The following is a 25,469-nucleotide window of genomic DNA, read 5'->3' on the forward strand; positions in this document are numbered from 1 at the left end:
AATCTCAGATAATGCTGAGGCATGCGCCCCAGCATTGGTATCATCAAACCAATAATTGAAATCCCCAAATAGGGCGAAACTGGGTAGTGAAGGCAAGAGGGCAGTCAGATGTTCGCAGAGTTTCTCCGCAAAGTCTGGCATGGGACGGGGCGGACGATATAAAAGGGCAAAAGAAAAGGCCCCCACTTCCGTCCCCAAGTTAATAACCAGATTCTCTACTTGTGGAAGTGCAAGGGAAGATGAAGAGATAAGGTGAAAACGTTTCGAGATAATGGCAGCCACCCCCCCACCGGGGTGATCGGCAATACGGTCAGCATGGAGAATAAAATAATCTGGGGGAAGGGCTGCCAAGATGTCAGGGAGAGAATTCTCTGTGAGCCAGGACTCAGTAAGCAAGAGGAGGTCTGGGCTTTCTTGTAGCAGCAAGGTGAAAATATCTGCCTGGTGTCTGACCATTGAGCGGGTGTTTAAAAGTAGAACCCGAATGGAGGTGTGAGTCAGTGCAGGGACCGCCCAGAGAGCCGGGGGGCCAGGCAGAAGGGGGGGGTTGCAGGAGATACCGAGTGCAGTGAGTTTCCCCATGGTGACTAAAGGAGGAACCAATCCAGGTAGGTTATAATATCTCAGTTGACTAGCAGTGTATGAGGTGTTAGGGCAAGCATCCCCTGCCCCTTGCCCCTGCCGGCCGCGGACGGGCGCAGACGGGCTTGACTCTGGTGCGACTCCGGCGCGCCTACGTCGTGCCCGCTGCGCTCGTCCGCTGCGCTGACACATAGTGGTCGTTTAAATAGTGAGGAGACGAAGGGGTGTGGCGAAGATCGCCGTCCACCCCTACCCAAAATGGCGCCCACGAGCGCTAAAGAGCACCGGCAAGCGTACTGAGGGCAAGGTAGGAAAATTAAAAACAAATGCTGCTAGTAATCAGCGGAGCGGGTAATGGCCGGGAAATTAAAAATTAAGGTCCACCGCTCGTGGTCAGCGGGACCGGTCTGAGGGGAAGTTAACACCGCTAGTAATCAGCGGAGGAGCGAAAAATTACTTTAAAATTACGAGCAGTCGCACTCCAGCAGTCGCAAGCTAGCCCACTGCCACTGGGCTGCCAGCGATCACAGGAGGCAGAAGAAGGCAGGTCCTAAATAGTGAGGAGACGAAGGGGTGTGGCGAAGATCGCCGTCCACCCCTACCCAAAATGGCGCCCACGAGCGCTAAAGAGCACCGGCAAGCGTACTGAAGGCAAGGTAGGAAAATTAAAAACAAATGCTGCTAGTAATCAGCGGAGCGGGTAATGGCCGGGAAATTAAAAATTAAGGTCCACCGCTCGTGGTCAGCGGGACCGGTCTGAGAGGAAGTTAACACCGCTAGTAATCAGCGGAGGAGCGAAAAATTACTTTAAAATTACGAGCAGTCGCACTCCAGCAGTCGCAAGCTAGCCCACTGCCACTGGGCTGCCAGCTGCATAATACTAACAGAGTATAGGTGCAGACAGAGGCTGCTTGCTTGCGTCATAAGTGACACTAGTGAGCATCCAAAAGAGATATGAGGTAGCGTCCAAAAGAAATATGAGGTAGTATGTATCTAAATCTAAATCACTGTATCTAAATACAATAAACACAATCAGACTCAGCAGTCGATATAAACATAGTCAGAATCAAAATCTAAATACAATAATCACAATCAGATTCAAGAAACAACGATAACAGAATATAGGAGGTGATAACTGGTGTAGTCCAAGGAGAGGAGTTGAATGAGTTCACCTTACAGCAAAGGAAGGAGACAGAAATATATAAATGGAGATAGAAGTAAAATAGGCATAAAAATACTAATACCAATAATACAAGTATGAGGTAGCATAGTAATAGTAATAATAAAAGTATGAGGTAGCCGTCGGTGCAGTACAGAAATAGAGGAAGAAGGGTAGAGCTTATAACAGTGGATAGTCTAGAGGTGTAATATTAGTGATGAACTAGAACAAAATACAGGTGTACGGAGTGGAGAGATATGGAGTTTTTAGAAATATGTGCAGAGTGAAGAGATATGGAGTTTTTAGAAATATGAGGTGGTTAACGGTGCAATACTATATTGAAAGTGCGAGGGGTGTAATATACACAAAGAAGTATAATATTAATGATATACCGGGTCAAAGTATATATACATAATACATGTGCAAACAGAAGCAGTAGGAGTCAGATGCCCCTAGTGAGCAGCCAGAAATATATGAGGTATCCGTCAGTGCATTAAGTACATATAGAGGTATAATACTGCAATAAACGGTAGACACTCGGTACTTGAGATTAGGAGAGAGGAGAGTGAGGGTCAGGCCACTCCAAAATGGCCGACAAAGTAGAGGAGATAGCTACGGCAGTCCTCTGTTAGTTTCAGTTGCTTTAGGCACAGGGAGGGCAGAGTCAGATTCTAGTTTCTGTTTGAGCAAGCCCAGATCCTCTCTTGCTGGGAGGGAGTCTTATCTGTAATTTGGTCCTGTGTGGGGGAGTCAGAGTCAGACCTGGGAGCCTCGTGGGCCTCTTCGATGCAGGAGGCGATTTATAGCTGCAGTTTTATGGCCACAGCCATTTTGAGTAAAGGCACAAAGGAAAAAGGGAAATGTGTGCAGGGTCGATAAATACCTTCTTGTAGTTCTGCCCATCCAGCCCCACGATGTTGCCAGCGGAGTGGTGCAAAGTGAAGCCTTTTTTTTTTGTTCTAGAAATAGGGAGAGGACGCACACCGCTATTGCACCGCCTTCCGGCAGGTTGATGTGTGTGCGCGGCGTGTGTTTTCCCTTCTGCCTCAGGTCTCAGGAGACAGCCATCTCCTCAGTCGGTGGTGCAAACAATAACGTCACCTCAATTCACCTCAATTGCCTGCGCAGACGGGGCAGGCTCTGGTCGGACCGACCCCCGTTGTCTCCCAATAACCCGAGCGCCTCATGGCTCCATTCCTTCTGCTCTCTGGGCGGCGGCGCCCCACCTCCGGTCACCTTCGGCTCCCGTCGCAGGGGCAGTGCAGGCTCCTGCTATGCGTCGCTGCTCCTCCGGATCCCGCGCGTCCCAGGGCTCCACTCGAGCAGTTCCTGCGGTAGCGCCAGCACGTCTCCACTCGATTTCTGGACCCTGTGTTGTCCCTCCAGTTCACCTCCGGGATCGTCCGGCGCCTCCGTGGCAGCGCACCGGACGCCTCTGTTGGTCAAACCGTCCCCTGCAGCAGTGTACGCCGGTGGGTCGGACACCTCCGATGCACCGCCAGCCAGCTCCTCCCGCAGGCAGTCACGGGCAATCACAGCGTGCATCCGCCATCTGCCGCGGTCGTCGTTCTTCGTCTCAAGCCAGGAGGGGCCCCGGGTCCGATGAGGAGGAGGGGGTGTCTCAGTCTTCTCCCGCGATGTGTCGCCTCCGGTCAGGACGGGGATCATCCGCAGGCTTCGTCCTCCGTCAGACTGGTAAGAGGCTTAAAGATCATTTAACCAGTTACTCGTACTCCCATCCAGTTACTCGTACTCCAGTTACTTTTGTAATAACTTTGCATAGGATGGTGGGGGGATGCAGCCGGGTGCTAGAGGAGATATCGTCCAAATTGGGATCTCCAGCACTCGGAGCTCCTTCCAAGAGCTCCTACCCGGCGGCCATCTTCCTTTCCTTTAATAAGGGCCATAGTCATCGGGACATCGTGCCTTTGGTATGCAGCTTTGTATAGGTTCTATCACAGTTCGTTGATATCGTAAGATGGCAGTGTGGACAACACCATACAACTTTCTTTGCGGTAGTAGTTAGGTCTAATAATGTACAAGCCGGGTCTGTGGGCGATCTGAGACTGAGCAAGGAAGAGTGGGAGTAGACCAAATGGTGATTGTTGGAAATTGGTCCAGGGGTCTTGGCCCTCGGCCCGGTCCCGGCGCGGACGGGCGCGGACGGGCGCAGACGGGCTTGCCTTTGGCGCGCCCGCTGCGCCCGCCCTCTGCACGGACGGGATGGTCTGGTGATTATATTCATGATTGGGCGGAGGAGGGTGGGAGGGCTCGAGCAGCTACAGCGCTGACCTTCCCTCTGCAAGATGGCGGCTGAGGAGGGTCAGGTGAAGTCCCAGCGCCTGATTACAGCCGCGCTGTGATGGCCAGCTGAGTGGGCAGCCTCAGGGCGAAGCAAATCTCACCCCGAGGTAGAGAAAACAATTTTTTAAATGTACTAGTTAAAATATTCACAAGTTTTAAGACACGTAATTTTTAAGTCAAAGACGTGCTGACACTGCGAGGTTAAAATGAGTAAAGAGTAAAGCAAGGTTCCCCCGGCTTCCACCTCAGGGGAGAAAAGTGCAAACTATCTGCTCCTCTTTCCTCCACTGGGGCCTTCTGCTGTGCCCCCCACAGCTCCCCGCACATATACCTGCTCCTTCCTGCTTGTGCTTAGAGTTGTGCTCATTATTTCAAACTCTATTTGCATGTTCGATCACTTTCACTTTGACGGCCGCGTCACTTTCACGGCCACGCGGCCAATGCTTGTTTATGTTCTAGCCAGTAACCGAAGGACGGCAGTGTCAGATGCTGCCACTAATGTGGAGTTAGTATTTTAATTTAGGTAGGGGTTTCAGATGTCATACTTCAGTGTGTTTACTCTTTCTAGTATATGCATTTCGAGTCTGTTTCTCATTCCCTCACTTAACACGTATGCAGCGGTCAGTGTAAATCATTTTATGACAGTGTTTTCAATGAATCACTCACTAGTGAAGAATTGCTTCCCTGCCTGCAAGATGCACTGGTGAACTCTGCCCCTTCCACTTTGTGGCTTGTTTTGTGTACATATGCATGCCGTAGATACTGCTGTGTATGGCCCCCTGCCACAGATCTTTAGAAGATATCTATTTTAATGACTAGATCAAAGTTCAATAATTGAATGCCCTGAAAAATTCACGGGAGTGCAGGAACCGTAAAAAACTAAATCAACCACAAAACTATCTGCAATTTGTAGCGATGTATCAATTGCTTTGTTGAGATTTGTGAAAGGCAATACGTGTTGGCTTTGCTTGCCAAAATAAAGAATATATTGAACATAATGCACGTCTTCAATTGCTAACACATTAGTTTGACATCTTTTTTTTTGCTCCAAAGGAATATGAATGCACGCTGCCTCGATTCGATTTAAGTCGATTTGCATATTGTTTGTCTGATTGACATATGTAATTTAGAACGTGATGCAGTCATAGTCTCCAAATACAACTCCTGCATAAGCACTACCCATCACGCAAATGCAGGCAGGGGAAATTGGCCCTAGTAATGCAAATCACATCGGAAACTCTTGTTTAAGTTAAAGTGAAGTATGTCAATCGTTTAAATAATTGTAAAAACAAAAACATTGTTACAGACAACATCTTCAATTGAGCAATGGGAACGTACACAACTCCAATTAAATTGAAACTATAAAACAATTACTCAAATAAATATAGAAATATAATTATTATGAGGAGCATATATATGTCAATATATATATATATATATATATATATATATATATATATATATATATATTACCTACTGGCGGTCGCCAGTAGGTATATATAGTTAGGATTTTTTCTCTATGGGTTTTTTGAAAATTCTATGTCTAATAACTTTGGCGTTTGTGGACGGAATCGGCTGAAATTTTCAGGAAAATGGCACATTTTGTTTCTGAGCAGCCCTTGAAAATTTGGGGGGGGTTCGTCCAGTGGGGGCCGAGAAAAAAGGGGGGTCCCAAAACGTGTTTTTAACATTGAGTTTTCCATAGGGCGGTTGGCCTCACTTTTAGCCCGAACGGCTGAATGGATTTGCACGAAACTTGGCAAAATTGTAGGGACTGGTAGCCCGATGTGCCTTTTGTAGGTCTCAATATATGTGCTCCAGTGGATTTTGAGAAATTAACGTTTAAAAAAAGATATATATCTGTAACAGCGGACCGGTTAGCGCTCTGGTTCGCGGACTTTTCGCGCAACGGAGCTTTGTGAAGCGAAGCTGATTGGTTCTCCGGCGTCTGTCAACATTCCAAACAGTCCGTAGCGGCCGCCATCTTGTCTCTCGGTAGGATCGAGAGACAAGAGGAGGTCAAAACAAAGGGGGAAATAACTATAAGGGGGCATAGTAGATCCTCGCTGACCCCCTAGGTTTGATGTGGAGGTTTTAAAAGGGCCCCGCGGGGCAAAAAAAAAACAAAATAATAATAATCGAACGGCTGAATGGATTTGCACGAAACTTGGCAAAATATTAGGGACTGGTAGCCCGATGTGCCTTTGCTAGGTCTCAATATATGTGCTCCAGTGGATTTTGAGAAATTAACGTTGAAAAAAAGATATATATCTGTAACAGCGCTCCGCTTCGCGTACTTTTCGCGTTACGGAGCTTTGCGAAGCTGATTGGTTCTCCGGCGTCTGTCAACATTCCAAACAGTCCGTAGCGGCCGCCATCTTGTCCCTCGGTAGGATTGAGAGACAAGAGGAGGCCAAAGCGAAGGGGGAAATGACCATAAGGGGGCATAGTAGATCCTTCCTGACCTCTTAGGTTTGATGTACCATTTTGCCAAGTTTGGTGTAATTCCGTTCAGCCATTCAGGCTGTAGACGTATGTAAATGTCCTATGGAAAATTGCATGGGGAAAACACATTTGAAAGTGTTGAAATTTAGAACCAATTAAAATGTTACTTTGGTTTTGTATTTGTGTGTGATGAAAGTTAATTGGTTATGTATATATGTCAAATGAGAGGAAACCACAGCCATTTTGTGATACTACTGTCTGAGGTACATTTGTGAGGAATTTTTGGTGGTGAATTTCTGGTGTTTGATTTACACAGTACTAACACTTCTGCTACTTTTAAAAAGGTGAGTTGTTAATTTGTAAGGGGAACTATGTTGTACACTTGAAGATAATTTGAAAAATGTTTTCTGTTATTTATTTGCAGTCCTTCTGTTATACTAAATACTTGATGAAGTTAGTTTTATATTATGTATTACTAAAAACGATAAATGAAAGTGATTATTTTTTTCTGCAATTTACAGCAAGCAATTTCAAAATAAAATGGCTCACAATGAAGAGACCGTGGCAATTTCTTTTGAATTGTCCACTACATTGATTGAAATTGAGAGCACCAATAATGAAATATTGTCACAAGGAGGACATGACTTGTATGATTCCATTAGATTGATTGAAATGGACAGCACCAAGAATGAAATATTGTCACAAGGAGATGACTTGAATGATTCCACTACATTGATTGAAATTGAGAGCACCAATAATGAAATATTGTCACAAGGAGGAGATGGCTTGTATGATTCCATTAGATTGATTGAAATGGACAGCACCAATAATGAAATATTGTCACAAGGAGGAGATGACTTGAATGATTCCACTACATTGATTGAAATTGAGAGCACCAATAATGAAATATTGTCACGAGGAGATGACTTGAATGATTCCACTACATTGATTGAAATGGACAGCACCAATAATGAAATATTGTCAGAAGGAGGAGATGACTTGAATGATTTTTTTGATCAATCTCTTGATGGCGAATTTATCGAGTGTTTGGAGACCATAGAGTTACAAGAATCATCATTGCAGACTTTTAATGAGGAGATTCCAGATGAGATGATTGAAGAGGAAATTACTGATGAGGACATGTTACTAGTTGTTTCAAATTTAGAAAATTCTGAAGAATAAATTTATATTTAGAAATCAAAAATTGTTTGAGACATTATTTATTTTTATTTTTAATTTATGAGGTTGTAGCGAAGTGATTGTAGTATAAAATGAGACTTATAGTATAGAGTGCAACATTTTTATGTTACATGGTAAGTTTACTCATATTTACTTCCCTTCTGCCACTATATTATCTCCAATGTGTATTTGACATGTCTTCTTCATCTCCGGCCTCCTTTCTCTCACTGTGTGTCTCCGATGCATCTTATCGCTGGTATTTTGTGTAATTACAGAAGAGAGTAAAATAAAATAGTTCGGAACGTGAAAAGGGGGCAAAGTAGAGTACTCCTCACCCCCTAGGCCTTTTTAGGCGGTCCTAAAAGGATCAGTTTCTGCTTTCCTGAGAGATTATGGTATGAGTTCCATATACCACAATAACTTGCATTACAACATGCAAGATATCTATCTCCTATTACCAACTTTTGGAGATATTCGCGCTAAGCGCGAATATCTCCAAAAAGTAACACCTGCCCTGAGCAGTTCTTAGCCATGTTATCCAATGGGAGGTGGATAACATGGCTAAGAGTATTAGCTCGGTAATGCATGAATATCGCTGAGTTTTTAGCGATATTCATGCATTGCGGCCGTTTATTATCGCATTTGCGATAAACCTTGATAATAGTAAGGTTTATCTTCGATAATTTCTGACGATGCTTAGTGGTAAAAAATTGGTTGGTAAGCATCGTTAGCGATAAATATCGCTTAACTTTGGTAATATGCCCCAACGTCTGTTAACGTTCGATTCGAAGGAAATGAGGAAGTGTTGAAAAACATTGTCTGCGCCATCTTGCCTTTTTTGAAATGCCACACTTTTGTCGTGCACGGCAGCCATTTTAGATGTCTTGACCAGACCCACTCTCTGCACGCTGTCGATTCGTAGCATGGCTCCTCACCCTCGTAAGCATCTCCCCCAGGCACTGGTCACCACCGCTCTCTGTCTTATGCATGGGCAATAAACCTTCCCCCATCTGCGCTGCTCTTCCCTGAGAATCACACTCTGTGCCCGCCCGACACCTCCCTTTCGCCCTATTCACTACCGCACCCTCTGACACTCCTCTTCCTCTGTGTCCGAATGTCCAGGCCGGTCCTAGGCTATCAGCTAGCCCTGCAGATGTAGTTTATGGCCCCAGCTGTAAAGAATCACCCCTCTTCAAAGGAGTTATAGTAGATCAAGGCCCACACCCGATGTGATCCGTCACAGCACACGCGTTCCTACTATCTGAAAACCATCCTGTATTGTGATTGGGGAGGGGACCGAGCCTGAAGCGGAAGATTCCAGGAATGACTCTTTGTACATCAAAGTTTTTACAATTATGTGTCACATTAAAAATATATAGCACTCCAACAAAGTAGTAGGAATATAAAACTTTAATAACATATAAATATATACAACAAAACAAAAACAGTAAAAACATTTAAACAACGAAGAGACCGTGGCAATTTCTTTTTAATTATCCAATAGATTTATTGAAATTGACAGCACCAATAATGAAATATTCTTGTCAGTAGCGGTCTGTTGTGCGAATAGTTCCAAGGCAGCAGAACGCGCTGAAATCTAGATGGCACGAAAGTGATGTCTAGTAAGTTGCCGCCCAGCAAAAAACGGCGTGGGGCGCCGCGGGGGTGAGTGAGTCCAGTAGGCACCACAGCTATTCTTACCGGCATTGCAGAATTACTGCTGGGGACAATGCCTGTGCTGTAGCAGGGTCACAGCAGAAACAAAAAGGATTCTGTTGAAGATGTTGTTGGTTTTCAATTTGAAAACAGTTCTGGTGTCAACTGCTATGCTAATGTAGTGGTTAATGTTTTGTTTTCTCTAGAAAATGTAAAAGAGGGGGAGGCAGTCCAAAGTTCCGTTAAAAGGGCAAAGGAAAGGATCGGTGGTTTGAACTATCAGTCAAAAAGGGGAGGGGGTGCAATAATTTTTCCTACCGGGTCACACTGTGCTTTCACCGGAAGTAAGGTCTGCAGGATTGTAGTAATTCAAAGTGAGGCTGGCGCCAGCATGGGAGCGCCGACGTCCCGCGGATACAGTTTCGTCACTCCACGGGCGATCATGGCAGTCATTCCCCATCGGGGGTCGGAGACTCCCGCGGCTCCTCTAGAATCTTCAAGGTCGTGGAGGACTACGGTGGTGGAGTCAACCAGTGACCGGGCCATTTCTTTATGTTGGGCCCGCTCTTGCCAGGTCGACCGCCATTTTGAGAGTTCGGCAGCTACCGGCGATCGCGGGGTCACATGAGCGGACGGGCTCCACCCTGCCGGGCGAGACGTTGCAGCATGGCCACAGTGGAAGAACCGTTATCTAGGTCGTTCCGAAACTGTGCAGCACTGTAGTTGTTAGGATGCCACCGCCTGGAGCGCTGAGGGTGCAGCTGGGAAGCCTCCACCTGGGGAGGCGGGAGAGGCCTGTTCGCACCGTCTCTCCCTCCCAGTGCACCCCACGGCGTCTCGCTTGAGATTTGTTATGGCCGGACCAGGCGATGAGGACGAGGGGGGGGTCGGAGGCATGTGCAAGACATCCCCCTCCAGTGTTGTCGCAGCCATTATAAAAGAAAGAAGTGTCCCGTCCGTCTTCGGGCCGGGCTTCCGGTGGATGTCGGCCGGACGCCCCTGGCTCTGGCCCCATGAACGGGTTTCTTGGTTTATCGGCTGCAGCCGGATCCCGTCGGCCTCGGCCCCCCGACCGTTGGTGGTCGGACCGGAAGAGCATGTGGCGGGACTACCTGCAACTCTCAAGGGCCACCGCGGCCGGACTGGGAGAGAGAGGAGAGGGTCGAGGAGACATTCCCCCCCCCCTGCAACTGTTCAGCGTTGTAAAGGCAATCCCCTGGCCGGGTCCCGCTGGTCTCGGCCTCTCCTCCGGCTACACCCTACGTTAGGATCTCCTGGCCGAGGCGTGGCAGCAGGACCTGCCTTATATGGGCTGCTCCCGGCTGGGCGTAGCCGGAACCCTGCCCCACCTTGGAAGTTTCCAGAGTGGGGGTGGATGTTCTACTGACTTGCATTTTCCCTAGTCTATCGATTTTTTTGGCGTGGCAGGCGGTGGGACAGCGAGGGGTGATTTGGTTTCTCTTACTGTTTTTCTGGTCTCTCACCACTGGCATAGTTTTAACGTTTTCTTGTTTCTAGGACATTAATAGGTTTTATCATTACGTTATGTTATCGTTTCTTTGTTCGTTGTTTAATAAAAGTTCATGTTCATCAGTGGCCTACTGATTTTCGTTTTCCTATTTTTTTCTTTCCAGGTTGTTTCATGGTAAAGTTTCTGTTAACAGGATACAGTGATCACTTCGTTATTATTGCATATGTCCTTTTCACTAGGGGTGCTCTCTGGTCGGGCCAGATGACGTATCTCTAGTAAATGGTCCGGGTGAAAAAGGTGCATCAATCAGTGGGGAGTAGATAGGCATGACAGATTACAACGGGGGAGAACGGTCCGCATTACGTACCCTTTCACTACTTGCAAAGATTTTCCTACGTTTATTTGCAAACAGGGAATACCTCCAAAAAGAACTAATTCCCAAACAGTCAATGTTCGGACAATCAATCAATCAATGAGGAATGAAATAGGTACGACGTGTTAAAGGCTTGCGTTACCTACCCTTCACTATCTGCAAAGGGAGATAGAATATTCCTATTCTTCCTCGTTTGCAGGTAGAGAAGATCGTTAAGAGAATTAACTTCGAACAATTCAATGCTCGATTGAAACAATCAACAAGGGGTACTGTGAACACAAATGAACGCCGCTTATATACATACGTGTTGGACAGGCCACATGAAGGGCCGCTCTCCCCCGGCCCAACCAGGCCCGAACCAGCCACGCAAGTACCACACACCACCATTGCCCGTCCACCGTCCCCGCAGGGACCCCTACACTCTAACCTGTTGACCGCGTAGGCCGACCCACTACCGGCCTGCGCGCCCATACTGGGCGCCATCTTGGACACTCCACCACGAGGCCGCCTGGCCCCCGATCGACCTCAACCCTGGGCCTGGCCAGGCCTCAGACATTCCGGCACCAACATCCACCCAGGAGGTGAGCGGGCTACTTGGTCAGTCAATGGGAGCAGGAGGTGTCGATGGCTCTCCCCCCACCAAGTGCCGCTCGCCCATCGCCTCCCCGGGCGCTGGCTCCACCCCCCTGCTGGGTGTCTGAACCCCCTCATCCCGGACCTCCCGACCTCCAAGTGCGAGGGTCCGGACATCAAAGCACACCAGCCCTATAACTGGGGCAGCTCCAGAGCAGGACGGGAGTTGTATCTTGGAGTCGAGAGACGCAAAGAAGAACTCATCCTTGACGGACTACTGGCGCTGCCGTAGCTCTGTCTTGTGCACCCTCGTCTTGCCTGCTGGCGCTGCCGCGGCTTTGGGAACCACCCTATCCTTCATCATCGTCGGGACCTGCTGGCGTGGCCGCGGACCGTTTGTAACCACCACCTTCATCGGGACCTGCTGGCTCTGCCGCGGACCGTCGTCTTCCTTCATCCATCTCGGGACCTGCTGGCTCCGCCGCGGCCCGTTCATCTACACCACCGAGCTCGAGGATTGAGAGCTATTTTCCACCTTTTTGGTAACAAGACTGTCCCGCTACCCTTTTCCCGAACAGAGACCAGAATAGAGGGGACCCCTGAGTCCAGACCTCCTTGTACCATTCTACCGTACTTGAAGAATTGTCTATAAAGTATCGTTGAACTTTATCAGTGTGTGGTGTCCGTCTGTGGGGGGGAAGTTACTTGTCTGTACGATTCACTGGAGACGGCTCTCCCCGGAGACCTCTCCCCGTATCCTCGGCCGACCCTCCCGGTCCGTCTAACATTGGTGGCCAGCGACGGGATCCGAATCACCGCATAAACCGTACAGAGAGTAGCTCACCCCACGGCGAACCACGATGTCAACTAAAGACAGCGGATCAACGGAGAAATTCCAGATGGAGAAATTGGGCGAGTACAGCCATCGTGAACTTAAACAGTTCTGTATCGAATTAGGGATCGCTACCACAGGACTAAATACCAAAGATGACTTTAAGCAGGCCCTGGAATCTTGGGCAGAAACCGGGGCTGCCGGAACCCCCGATCAAGACATCGCAGCACAAACCCCCATGGCCCCTGAAGAACGAAGAACGGGTCTCTCGCCAGACGAAATCCAGGAACGAGAAAGAACCCGACTACACGAGCTGGAAATGGCCCGGCTCAAAATGGACGTTGAACTAAAGTTGGCCGAACAGAAAATCAACTTAGAGCACCTGCGTCTCCGAGAAGAAAGAGAGGAGAAACAGAGACAAAGGGAGCTCGAGGAAAAGAAACTGGCATATGAACATGAGCGGAAATTAGCTGAAATCGACCTACGCAAACAGAATAAAGAAACAGGGGTGCCCGAGCAACCCCACACTCCAGGGGCAACAGAGAAGAAGGTACACATCCCCAAGGATGTCGTTCGAGAGTACTTCCGAGAGGACGACATCCAGCAATGGTTTAAGGCCTATGAAATCGCTATGACTGCACACCGGATCGATAGAAGCGATTGGGGGGCCGGTCTGTGGGGGAGATTCCTCAATGAGGGCCGCGACGCCCTGCTGCAACTCCCGGACCAGCAGATGACCTCCTATGACCATATGAAAGCTGCACTCCTCACCCGCTATGGCCTCACACCCGAGATGTACCGTCAGAGGTTCCGAGACTGCACCCGCATCCCAGGTACAACTTGGGTGGACTATGTCAATTATTTTAGCCGAGCCTTCGAGGGCTGGATCAAAGGAAGCAAGGTCACAACCTACGAACAACTGTTCAATCTTATGGTATGGGAGCATCTGTCGAACAATTGCTTCATTGAACTTCGCCAGCACCTCCTCGACAGCAAGTTAACAGATCCCCGGCAGCTCGCAGCCGAAGCAGACCGGTGGGAGATCACCAGAGTGAGTCGAAATGGGTCCTCCGAACAGAACCGGAACAACAATGGTCAGCACCGTCCCCGAGGAGGTGGAGGCCAAGGACGCGGAAGAAGCAACGCTCCGGTCACCCCCACTACCAGCCCCACCCCCCCGGCCAACCGGGGCAGCACCCCAGCGCGACCGGGACATCGAGCCAATATTACCTGCCATCGATGTCAACGAGTCGGACACTATGCAAACGACCCAAGCTGCCCCCAGTACCAGAGCCCAAGACCCCGCCAAGTAGCCGCTGCTGCTCTGGGGGAGGAACGGATCTCAGAGGAACAAGAAGAATATGAACAGGAACACCAAGAATGGGAGCCAGCCGCCATGGCTCTCGCCTGCCTAGGGGGGAGAGACATGGTCCCGCGGGTCCCCCTACCCGCTAATACCCAGAAGTACAGCCAATGGGTGGGCATCAATGGACGCCGGGCTGAAGCCCTTCGTGACACTGGGGCCAGTGTAACAGCCGTCCGCTGTCACCTGGTGACCCCCGAACAATACTTACCAAACATTCTCTGCCCTGTACGTTCAGCCGATAACTCAGAGAGTCTGTGTCGGATGGCCTGCGTCCCCTTCGAATGGGGAGGGGTCTCCGGCATGTTGAAGGTGACTGTCCGAGATGATGCCCCCGTAGACTGCCTCCTGGGTAATGACCTGGAAAGCTCTCCATGGGCAGCAGTCGAACGAAAAGAGCACCTGGGGATGCTGGGCGTCCCGGACTGGGCGTGCGTCACCACCCGGTCCATGACCGCCCGTGCCAACACCCGCCCAGAGGAACTCGAATGGCCGGCGCCACCGCCTCCGGTCGCCCCCGTCGAAACCACCGACCGTGACGTCCCCCCCGAACCAGCTCAACCTCCAGACCTCGCTAACCTCGACCAGTGGCCTCAAGAGGGGGGGCCCACGCAAGAACAATTTCGCCAAGAACAAAAGACCTGTCCCTCCCTCGAGGGACTCCGCCAGCAAGCGCTAGCCCAAAGCGCAGGGGATACCTCCGGAACTCACTGGGTCTACTGGGACAATGATCTGCTGTACAGTGAGCAAAGAATCGCGGAGCTGGGGGCCAGCCGAGTCCTAGTGGTACCCCTCCGTTTTAGAGACTTTCTGCTAAACCTGGCCCACGATGTCCCCCTGGCAGGACACTTGGGTCAAGACAAAACTTATAGCCGCCTGGTGACCCACTTCTTCTGGCCCAAAATGAGGGACAATGTACACCAGCATTGCCGATCTTGCCCCACGTGCCAAGCCAGTGGGAAGAGCGGCCGCAAACTGAAAGCCCCCCTGCAACCTTTTCCCGTGGTCACCACCCCGTTCGAGAGGGTCGGAATCGATATCGTAGGGCCCCTGGACCCGCGCACAAAACAAGGCCATCGATTCATCCTGGTGCTAGTGGACCACGCCACCCGCTACCCGGAGGCTGTTCCCCTGCGGACTGTGACAGCCCCGGTAGTCGGCCGGGCTCTGATGGGGATCTTCTCCCGGGTGGGCTTCCCCCGGGAGGTCGTCAGTGACAGAGGCACGAACTTTATTTCGAAATATATGAAATCTCTCTGGCAACAGTGCGGGGTTACCTACCGGTTCACGACCCCCTATCACCCTCAAGGAAACGGACTCGTTGAGCGGTTCAACCGCACGCTCAAAGGGATGATCGGGGGGTTGGAAGAGCCCCTCCGTCGCCAGTGGGATGTACTGTTGCCGTGCCTTCTCTTCGCATATCGAGAGGTTCCCCAGAAGTCCCTGGGCTTCAGCCCATTTGAACTACTATATGGACACCCCGTGCGCGGGCCGCTCAGCCTAGTTAAGGAAGGCTGGGAGATGCCCCCTCTAAAGAACCCACCAGATGTTTTCCGCTACCTCCTAACACTCCGCAACCAGACCCGGCGATTCCGAGAACTAGCAAAAGCCAACCTAGAGGCCAGTCAGGAGGACATGAAAAGGTGGTATGACCGGAATGCCTCCTCCATCGAATTTGAACCTGGGCAACAGGTATGGGTGATGTCCCCCACCGAACCCTGCGCCCTACAAGACAAGTGGACAGGGCCCTTCAAAGTGGTCGAGCGCAAGGGTCCGGCTACCTATCTCATCGACTTGGAATCTTCCCGGAACCCCCTCCGGGTCCTCCACGCGAACAGACTGAAACCGCACTTTGTACGGACAGAACTCAGCCTCCTGATGGCCACAGACAATGGGGCTGAAGAGGACTCCGAGCCCCTCCCGGACCTCCTACGAACGCGGGAGAAAGACGGTTCCGTAGATGGGGTCCGACTCTCAGAGGCCCTCACCCGAGAGCAACACCAGGAGTGCCAAGTTCTCCTGTCACAATTCGCCAGCCTGTTCTCCCTCACCCCAGGTGTCACTTCCTGGTGTACGCACGATGTGGACACGGGGGACAGCCCCCCTATCCGCCACCGGGCCTACCGCGTGCCAGATCGGGTACGGGCCTGCATCCAGGAGGAAGTAGCCAAAATGCTCACGCTCGGGGTCATCGAGCCCTCAGACAGCCCCTGGGCCAGCCCTGTAGTACTGGTCCCCAAAGCAGCTGCCCCCGGCACCACACCAGAACTCCGGTTCTGCGTCGACTACCGGGGCTTGAATGCGGTCACCAGGACAGACGCACATCCCATCCCCCGGGCAGATGAACTAATCGACCGCATGGGAGCTGCCCGCTACCTCAGTATCTTCGACCTGACGGCGGGCTACTGGCAAATCGGCCTCACACCCCGGGCACAAGAACGTTCTGCCTTTTCCACGCCCGATGGCCATTACCATTTCACAGTCATGCCCTTCGGCATGAAGAATGCCCCAGCAACGTTCCAACGGCTCGTCAATCAGGTCCTGGCGGGGCTCGAAGGATTCAGCGCCGCCTACTTAGACGACATCGCTGTATACAGCAACCAGTGGTCCGAGCACCTCCACCACCTCCGAGCAGTACTGCACGCCCTTCAGCAAGCTGGCCTCACGATCAAGGCCAGCAAATGTCAAATTGGGCAAGGGTCTGTAACCTACCTCGGGCACCAGGTGGGAAGCGGCCTGGTGGCCCCTCTGCAGCTAAAAATTGCCGCCATCCAGTCCTGGCAGCCCCCCACTACCCAGACCGAGGTACGAGCCTTCCTGGGCCTCACGGGCTATTACCGAAGGTTCGTGAAAGACTATGGTACTATCGTGAGGCCCCTCACAGAGCTCACGTCAAAAAATCAGCCCCAGAAAGTCAACTGGACCCCAGAGTGTCAAGCTGCATTTGAACAATTGAAAGCCGCCATGTGCTCCGCCCCTGTGCTCCAGGCCCCCGACTACAGCCGGGAGTTCATCGTCCAGACGGATGCCTCCGACCATGGCATTGGGGCAGTCCTGTCCCAAGTGAACACCGAAGGCCATGACCAGCCAGTGGCCTTCATCAGCCGGCGACTCCTACCACGGGAACAACGCTGGAGCACCATAGAGAGGGAGGCCTTCGCGGTGGTATGGGCCCTCAAGAAGCTCCGGCCCTACCTCTTTGGCACACCCTTTCGAGTACAGACCGACCACCGACCCCTGCAGTGGCTGATGCAGATGCGGGGGGAAAACCCGAAGTTACTACGCTGGTCCATCTCCCTACAAGGGATGGACTTCACAGTTGAGCATCGGCCTGGGCCCGATCACGCCAACGCAGATGGCCTGTCCCGGTTCTTCCGCCTCGACGAGAAGAGTCCCCAAGAGAATGGGTAACTCTCCCCGCCTTCAGCTGGGGGGGACGCATGTTGGACAGGCCACATGAAGGGCCGCTCTCCCCCGGCCCAACCAGGCCCGAACCAGCCACGCAAGTACCACACACCACCATTGCCCGTCCACCGTCCCCGCAGGGACCCCTACACTCGAACCTGTTGACCGCGTAGGCCGACCCACTACCGGCCTGCGCGCCCATACTGGGCGCCATCTTGGACACTCCACCACGAGGCCGCCTGGCCCCCGATCGACCTCAACCCTGGGCCTGGCCAGGCCTCAGACATTCCGGCACCAACATCCACCCAGGAGGTGAGCGGGCTACTTGGTCAGTCAATGGGAGCAGGAGGTGTCGATGGCTCTCCCCCCACCAAGTGCCGCTCGCCCATCGCCTCCCCGGGCGCTGGCTCCACCCCCCTGCTGGGTGTCTGAACCCCCTCATCCCGGACCTCCCGACCTCCAAGTGCGAGGGTCCGGACATCAAAGCACACCAGCCCTATAACTGGGGCAGCTCCAGAGCAGGACGGGAGTTGTATCTTGGAGTCGAGAGACGCAAAGAAGAACTCATCCTTGACGGACTACTGGCGCTGCCGTAGCTCTGTCTTGTGCACCCTCGTCTTGCCTGCTGGCGCTGCCGCGGCTTTGGGAACCACCCTATCCTTCATCATCGTCGGGACCTGCTGGCGTGGCCGCGGACCGTTTGTAACCACCACCTTCATCGGGACCTGCTGGCTCTGCCGCGGACCGTCGTCTTCCTTCATCCATCTCGGGACCTGCTGGCTCCGCCGCGGCCCGTTCATCTACACCACCGAGCTCGAGGATTGAGAGCTATTTTCCACCTTTTTGGTAACGAGACTGTCCCGCTACCCTTTTCCCGAACAGAGACCAGAATAGAGGGGACCCCTGAGTCCAGACCTCCTTGTACCATTCTACCGTACTTGAAGAATTGTCTATAAAGTATCGTTGAACTTTATCAGTGTGTGGTGTCCGTCTGTGGGGGGGAAGTTACTTGTCTGTACGATTCACTGGAGACGGCTCTCCCCGGAGACCTCTCCCCGTATCCTCGGCCGACCCTCCCGGTCCGTCTAACAATACGCATTGCTATTTTCAACAGGTTGTTCCTAATGTTTCTATTTTAGCGAGGTCAAAAGAGATCCCATTAGTGGCCTACTGATTTTGCTCGATTCCTTTTGTTTTTTTACACGATTTTTCGCTATCTGCAAAGACTAAACAGAGTATTGCGACTCTGTGCTTGTTTGTAAATAGAGAATGAACCAAAGAGAACAATCAATCAAATGGAGAGAGAAGCAGGCACGACGGATTACAAAGGGGGAAAGGGCTGCGTTAACTACCCTTCACTATCTGCAAAGAGAGAGTACTCCTAATAGAAATGAGGGGTGGGGGGCAGCAATCAAAGCAGATCAGTGTGCATAAACACGAAAAAAAAAAATCTTACCACGTACTTGACATTCGACAGCTTATGATATTTGCTATTAAAAAACCATTGAAATTCACTGAAAAAACCATAGGTTATAGACCATATATAGTTAGGAATTAGCATTTACAAAACCTTGAAAATTCACTGAAAAAACCATAGGTTATAGACCATATATAGTTAGGAATTAGCATTTAAAAAACCTTATTTTACTCACACAAAACCATTGAAATTCCATATATAGTTAGTTGCACTAACTATATATTGCGCACCCGCAATCCACTGCTGATGATGTCACATATTACATCATTCATGACATGGTCAGTGACATCACTGATGACATCACTGATGACATCTCAAATGACATCACTGATGACATCTCACTTGACATCAATGATCACATCACTGATGATATCATTCATGTGACAATACAATGCATCTCCTCACATTTTAATATAACCTCTGTTTCACCCAGTGTTAAAAACAGAGTATAATTTTTGAAACCATTGACACACCAATACTAGTTACTACATACGTACTCACTGATTCCTACGTCTACACACACATTCACTCATTCACCCATACAATCATTCATACATACAATCACTCATGTTTACAACACAATCATATGCACTCATACACCTATACAGACACTCACACTCTGCCACTCATCCATGGAGTTACTCACACACCTAGTCAGTCCTGTAAAGAATCAATCACACTTCCATTTTCTACTCTATACAGTTAAACATAGAGCACCTTACGTTTTCAACCATATACTAACACATACTTACTCTCTTATACAATCATTGATACAAGTACACATTGATCTGTACAGAGTCACACACCTCCCATCCAGCCACACACACACTCAGTCTCCCATGCAAATACTTGGGCAATCAATCAATAACCCATATAGTTACTCATATAGCTACTGATCAACACATGCAGCAGTTTACAGAACAACAGACATAATGATGCACAAATTAAGACAGTTTAGTCACTAACCCATGCACTCAGTGAGACACATTTAATCACTCACTCATACATTCAGTCATGCACCTACTAAATCCTTCGTCCAGACACTTATACATCCACTCATTCTTCAATATGTAAGACATATTTTAACTTTACAGAAACATAGTCACTGGATGTTGTCATCAGTGATGTCATCAGTGATGTCATTTGAGATGTCATCAGTGATGTCATCAGTGATGTCACTGACCATGTCATGAATGATGTAATATGTGACATCATCAGCAGTGGATTGCGGGTGCGCAATATATAGTTAGTGCAACTAACTATATATGGAATTTCAATGGTTTTGTGTGAGTAAAATAAGGTTTTTTAAATGCTAATTCCTAACTATATATGGTCTATAACCTATGGTTTTTTCAGTGAATTTTCAAGGTTTTGTAAATGCTAATTCCTAACTATATATGGTCTATAACCTATGGTTTTTTCAGTGAATATATATATATATATATATATCTGTGTGTATATATAGTTCATTATCTCACTTAATATTTTTATATTCACACCATAAAATAACAAGAATTGGCATAGCCAATAGGTCTCGCATTTGGGATCTTATCAGTGTTTAGTTATCCAGCACAATATCCTTGGTGCAACAACATCAAGTGTTGCATGGCTAAAGACTTATAAGGTCCCAAATGCGAGACCTATTGGCTATGCCAATGCTTGTTGAGCATTGTGTATGTGGCCTCGGGAAGGGCTGGCAGAGCATTACTGCCTGCTCCCCCATTGGCTTCTCAAACAGGAATTCTTTTTCATTAAAAGCTGTCCTTTGTAGGGCGTCAACCATTCATAGCCAATCACAAACTATTGCAAATTGCAACCTGCCTTAGTACTACTCATTATCAGGTGTTTTTGAAACGCCCTGTGACTGGACAGTTTATGGCAGACTTTAAATACTTATGTTGCATTGCAACAATGAAAGCCTAATTTGCAAACTAGTTAGTCAGTGTGCAAATTGCACATGCCGGCTTTCGGATGGTAAGAGCACATCAGGCCTAACTTCACATAAACATCTTATTGACCTACCAGGGATTTCACTTTCAAGCGGAACCGATGGTCTTCCTCCGGTGGCTATCAAGATGTGGGGTGCTGTATAGCTTTTCCCGTTGACAACCAGCATGGGTTCTGGATCAGAAGTAAATATTGCATGGCCTTTAATTGTTTCTATCTTTGCCTGAAACAGGAAAATAAAATCTATTAGAGTACATACTAATAAAAATTACCTGTATATGTTTTTTCAAGTTTAAAATGTGCTTAGCAAAAGTATTTTGCTTTCCAATCAATGAGAAAATATCTTCCAAACTGTGACCGGGCGGGACCGACAGCAGGGTCACTTGAAAGCAATACGGACTGGTGGACGGTTCTGCCTCCGTCACCCTCTCTCTTTGATCCCAGACAGGAGGAGTGGTCTTGGGAAGCCGATCGAACCCCAGCCGAGGAAAACTAAACCTGTTCCTTTAACTGGGCGTTCTACTGTACTGAAGGCACGCCCCCTCGAAACGTCATTGGAAATTCACTGGATAAGAACCAGGAAGAACACAGCAAGAGAATCCACCAGAAAGCGTCAAGGAGCAGCAGACAGAAGGAGACGCGCGTTTGGCGGCCGCTGTGCCAGGACGCCAACGTTTCCACCCATCCTCGAGCCACGTTCCTGGAGGAGCGTGGCTTCTTCAGGTACGGGACAGGGTCTCGGGCTGGCTTGGGAGGCGGGGACACCCTTAATTACCGGACAAAGTTACCCGACACCAGCGTACTCCTCCCTTAATCTCCACTCCTTTTTAGGGCTCGGCCTACGCCTCCTGCGTCAGCAGGAGAGGCGGAGCTCCGAGCTCCTTATGTTAGGGCTTCTGAATAGTGCAGGAAAAATTCCTCAGTGCGCGAGCTTTTGCAGTAGTTTTTTTTGCCATCTGGATGTTCATTGGTATTCGCGGTCGTGTCTTTTTAGTAGCCTTCACGCAATAGGCCATATGTAATTCATGTTGGCCACTTCCGCCATAATCTGTGCGGTTATGCGCAAGCCGTCCATAAATATCAATTAGGAGCTGTCAGGGAGGCGCTGTAATGGCATCCAGATGCTGTGGGCGCGTTCACCATTCTGCAGTGCGTTTGGTGGGCGCGCATTCGTCTGCATCACAGTTCAAACAGCTCGTTGTTCCCAACGGCGCGGTATGTGCAGATAAGAGCCAGCTATCTCCTCCAAATAAAGATAGGCAGGAAGAGCAGTGCGTTTGGTGGGCGCGCGTTCGTCTGCATGGCAGTTCAAACAGCTCGTGGTTCCCAACGGCGCGGTATCTGCAGACCGTGGAACATCTTGTAAACTAAAGGCTGGGATGTACTGTGTGCAATCTAATGCGGGCTGGTGAAGCACACTTTATCAAAGAGATATCGAGGCACCCTCACAGGCGTTGGTCATGACACAATATAAACACACACATTGCTGCTTATCACAGCTCCTGCTTGGGGACGGGGCATATCTTTTAATAAGTAATATTAATAATGGGCAGTTATATGATGCACTGCTTTGCGTGGCTTGTCTTTTAGCAACAAAATAACATGGGTCGTTCTTGAGCAACACGGAAGTACCTCTTTTATCACACTTGTAAGGATGGAACACTGCGTCAGCCCTGCCAAGTGTAAACCTGTGTTTAGAACTTTGCATAACCAAAGGAAATGGGCTATTGGCATATGCACGTGGCTTGTAACTCTGGCATTCACACTTTACCCATAAATGCGTTGGTCATGACAGAATATAAACACACACATTGCTGCTTATCGCGCGTTCGTCTGCATCGCAGTTCAAACAGCTCGTAGTTCCCAACGGCGCGGTATCTCCAGACCGTGGAACATCTTGTAAACTAAAGGCTGGGATGTACTGTGTGCAATCTAATGCGGGCTGGTGAAGCACACTTTATCAAAGAGATATCGAGGCACCCTCACAGGCGTTGGTCATGACACAATATAAACACACACATTGCTGCCATTCACAGCTCCTGCTTGGGGACGGGGCATATCTTTTAATAAGTAATATTAATAATGGGCAGTTATATGATGCACTGCAAGGCGTGGCTTGTCTTTTAGCAACAAAATAACAGTTTGTTTTAGAGCAACACGGAAGTACCTCTTTTAGCACACTTGTAAGGATGGAACACTGCGTCAGCCGTGCCAAGTGTAAACCTATGTTTAGAACTTTGCATAACCAAAGGAAATAGGCTATTGGCATATGCACGTGGCTTGTAACTCTGGCATTCACACTTTACCCATAAATAGTGCGATTGTTTGTAGACCCCATGTATCCAGCGACAAGGTAAGGTGCAAAGTAATCGCCCATGCAACTTCAAAAGTTTTTTTGTCAGACTCGCTACCTATCTGTCGCAGACAACATTGTAATCATTACTTTAACAAATGCTTAGACTATGCTTTGGGTCTGCTCCTTGTCTATTGCAATGGCTTTCCTCGCCATCACTCTGTTTGTCCCGCCCCTGGAGCATTTAGATTTCACTATGATTTTTAATTGGATCAGTGTATCTTTCTAGTGGTGACATCATAAATGAATTCTTCATTTGGATTCTTTCTGTGCTATTTGAGATTTATCATTTTATAGGTGTGCATGTTACGATCATTCCCCTCTCTCTCTATCTCTCTCTATATATATGGTTTGTGAGTTCTCTCTTTCCCTCTATCCCTCCCCCAACCTTCCATCCAGCGAGTCTACTTTTTTAGGTCTCGGCCTACGTCACCACTTCGTCAGTGAGTGCAGAGTGAGTGCGAGAGTGCAGAGTGAGTGCGAGAGTGCAGAGTGAGTGCGAGAGTGCAGAGTGAGTGCGAGAGTGCAGAGTGAGTGCGAGAGTGCAGAGTGAGTGCGAGAGTGCAGAGTGAGTGCGAGAGTGCAGAGTGAGTGCGAGAGTGCAGAGTGAGTGCAGAGTGACAGTAAATGCAGAGTGACAGTGAGTGCAGAGTGACAGTGAGTGCAGAGTGACAGTGAGTGCAGAGTGACAGTGAGTGCAGAGTGACAGTGAGTGCAGAGTGACAGTGAGTGCAGAGTGACAGTGAGTGCAGAGTGACAGTGAGTGCAGAGTGACAGTGAGTGCAGAGTGACAGTGAGTGCAGAGTGACAGTGAGTGCAGAGTGACAGTGAGTGCAGAGTGACAGTGAGTGCAGAGTGACAGTGAGTGCAGAGTGACAGTGAGTGCAGAGTGACAGTGAGTGCAGAGTGACAGTGAGTGCAGAGTGACAGCAGAGTGCAGAGTGACAGCAGAGTGAGTGCAGAGTGGCACTGATTGCAGAGTGACGGTGAGTGCAGAGTGACGGTGAGTGCAGAGTGACGGTGAGTGCAGAGTGACGGTGAGTGCAGAGTGACGGTGAGTGCAGAGTGACGGTGAGTGCAGAGTGACGGTGAGTGCAGAGTGACGGTGAGTGCAGAGTGACGGTGAGTGCAGAGTGACGGTGAGTGCAGAGTGACGGTGAGTGCAGAGTGACGGTGAGTGCAGAGTGACGGTGAGTGCAGAGTGACGGTGAGTGCAGAGTGACGGTGAGTGCAGAGTGACGGTGAGTGCAGAGTGACGGTGAGTGCAGAGTGACGGTGAGTGCAGAGTGACGGTGAGTGCAGAGTGACGGTGAGTGCAGAGTGACGGTGAGTGCAGAGTGACAGCAGTGACAGTGAGTGCAGTGTGACAGTGAGTGCAGAGTGACAGCAGTGACAGTGAGTGCAGTGTGACAGTGAGTGCAGAGTGACAGCAGTGACAGTGAGTGCAGTGTGACAGTGAGTGCAGAGTGACAGCAGTGACAGTGAGTGCAGAGTGACAGCAGTGACAGTGAGTGCAGAGTGACAGCAGTGACAGTGAGTGCAGAGTGACAGCAGTGACAGTGAGTGCAGTGTGACAGTGAGTGCAGAGTGAGTGCAGAGTGACAGTGAGTGCAGAGTGACAGTGAGTGCAGAGTGACAGTGAGTGCAGAGTGACAGTGAGTGCAGAGTGACAGTGAGTGCAGAGTGACAGTGAGTGCAGAGTGACAGTGAGTGCAGAGTGACAGTGAGTGCAGAGTGACAGTGAGTGCAGAGTGACAGTGAGTGCAGAGTGACAGTGAGTGCAGAGTGACAGTGAGTGCAGAGTGACTGAGTGCAGAGTGACAGTGAGTGCAGAGTGACAGTGAGTGCAGAGTGACGGTGAGTGCAGAGTGACGGTGAGTGCAGAGTGACGGTGAGTGCAGAGTGACGGTGAGTGCAGAGTGACGGTGAGTGCAGAGTGACGGTGAGTGCAGAGTGACAGCAGTGACAGTGAGTGCAGTGTGACAGTGAGTGCAGAGTGACAGCAGTGACAGTGAGTGCAGAGTGACAGCAGTGACAGTGAGTGCAGAGTGACAGCAGTGACAGTGAGTGCAGAGTGACAGCAGTGACAGTGAGTGCAGAGTGACAGCAGTGACAGTGAGTGCAGTGTGACAGTGAGTGCAGAGTGAGTGCAGAGTGACAGTGAGTGCAGAGTGACAGTGAGTGCAGAGTGACAGTGAGTGCAGAGTGACAGTGAGTGCAGAGTGACAGTGAGTGCAGAGTGACAGTGAGTGCAGAGTGACAGTGAGTGCAGAGTGACAGTGAGTGCAGAGTGACAGAGTGCAGAGTGACAGTGAGTGCAGAGTGACAGTGAGTGCAGAGTGACAGTGAG

The 25,469-nt window shown here is 49.7% G+C and overlaps 1 protein-coding gene across 3 annotated transcripts in view; it reads right to left on the reverse strand.

Moving 5' to 3' along the window:
* The window catches only part of GSR (glutathione-disulfide reductase), a 203,972-nt gene that overhangs the window by 94,508 nt on the left and 83,995 nt on the right, over nt 1-25,469 (reverse strand). For all 3 annotated transcript variants that reach the window (XM_078676503.1, XM_078676504.1, XM_078676505.1), the window contains one exon: nt 20,842-20,989. In XM_078676503.1, the coding sequence (XP_078532629.1) occupies nt 20,842-20,989 (148 nt within the window). The remainder of the gene's footprint in view (nt 1-20,841; nt 20,990-25,469) is intronic.

Source organism: Lissotriton helveticus, chromosome 2_1 (genome assembly GCF_964261635.1).
Source record: "Lissotriton helveticus chromosome 2_1, aLisHel1.1, whole genome shotgun sequence".
Classification (NCBI taxonomy): Eukaryota; Metazoa; Chordata; class Amphibia; order Caudata; family Salamandridae; genus Lissotriton; species Lissotriton helveticus.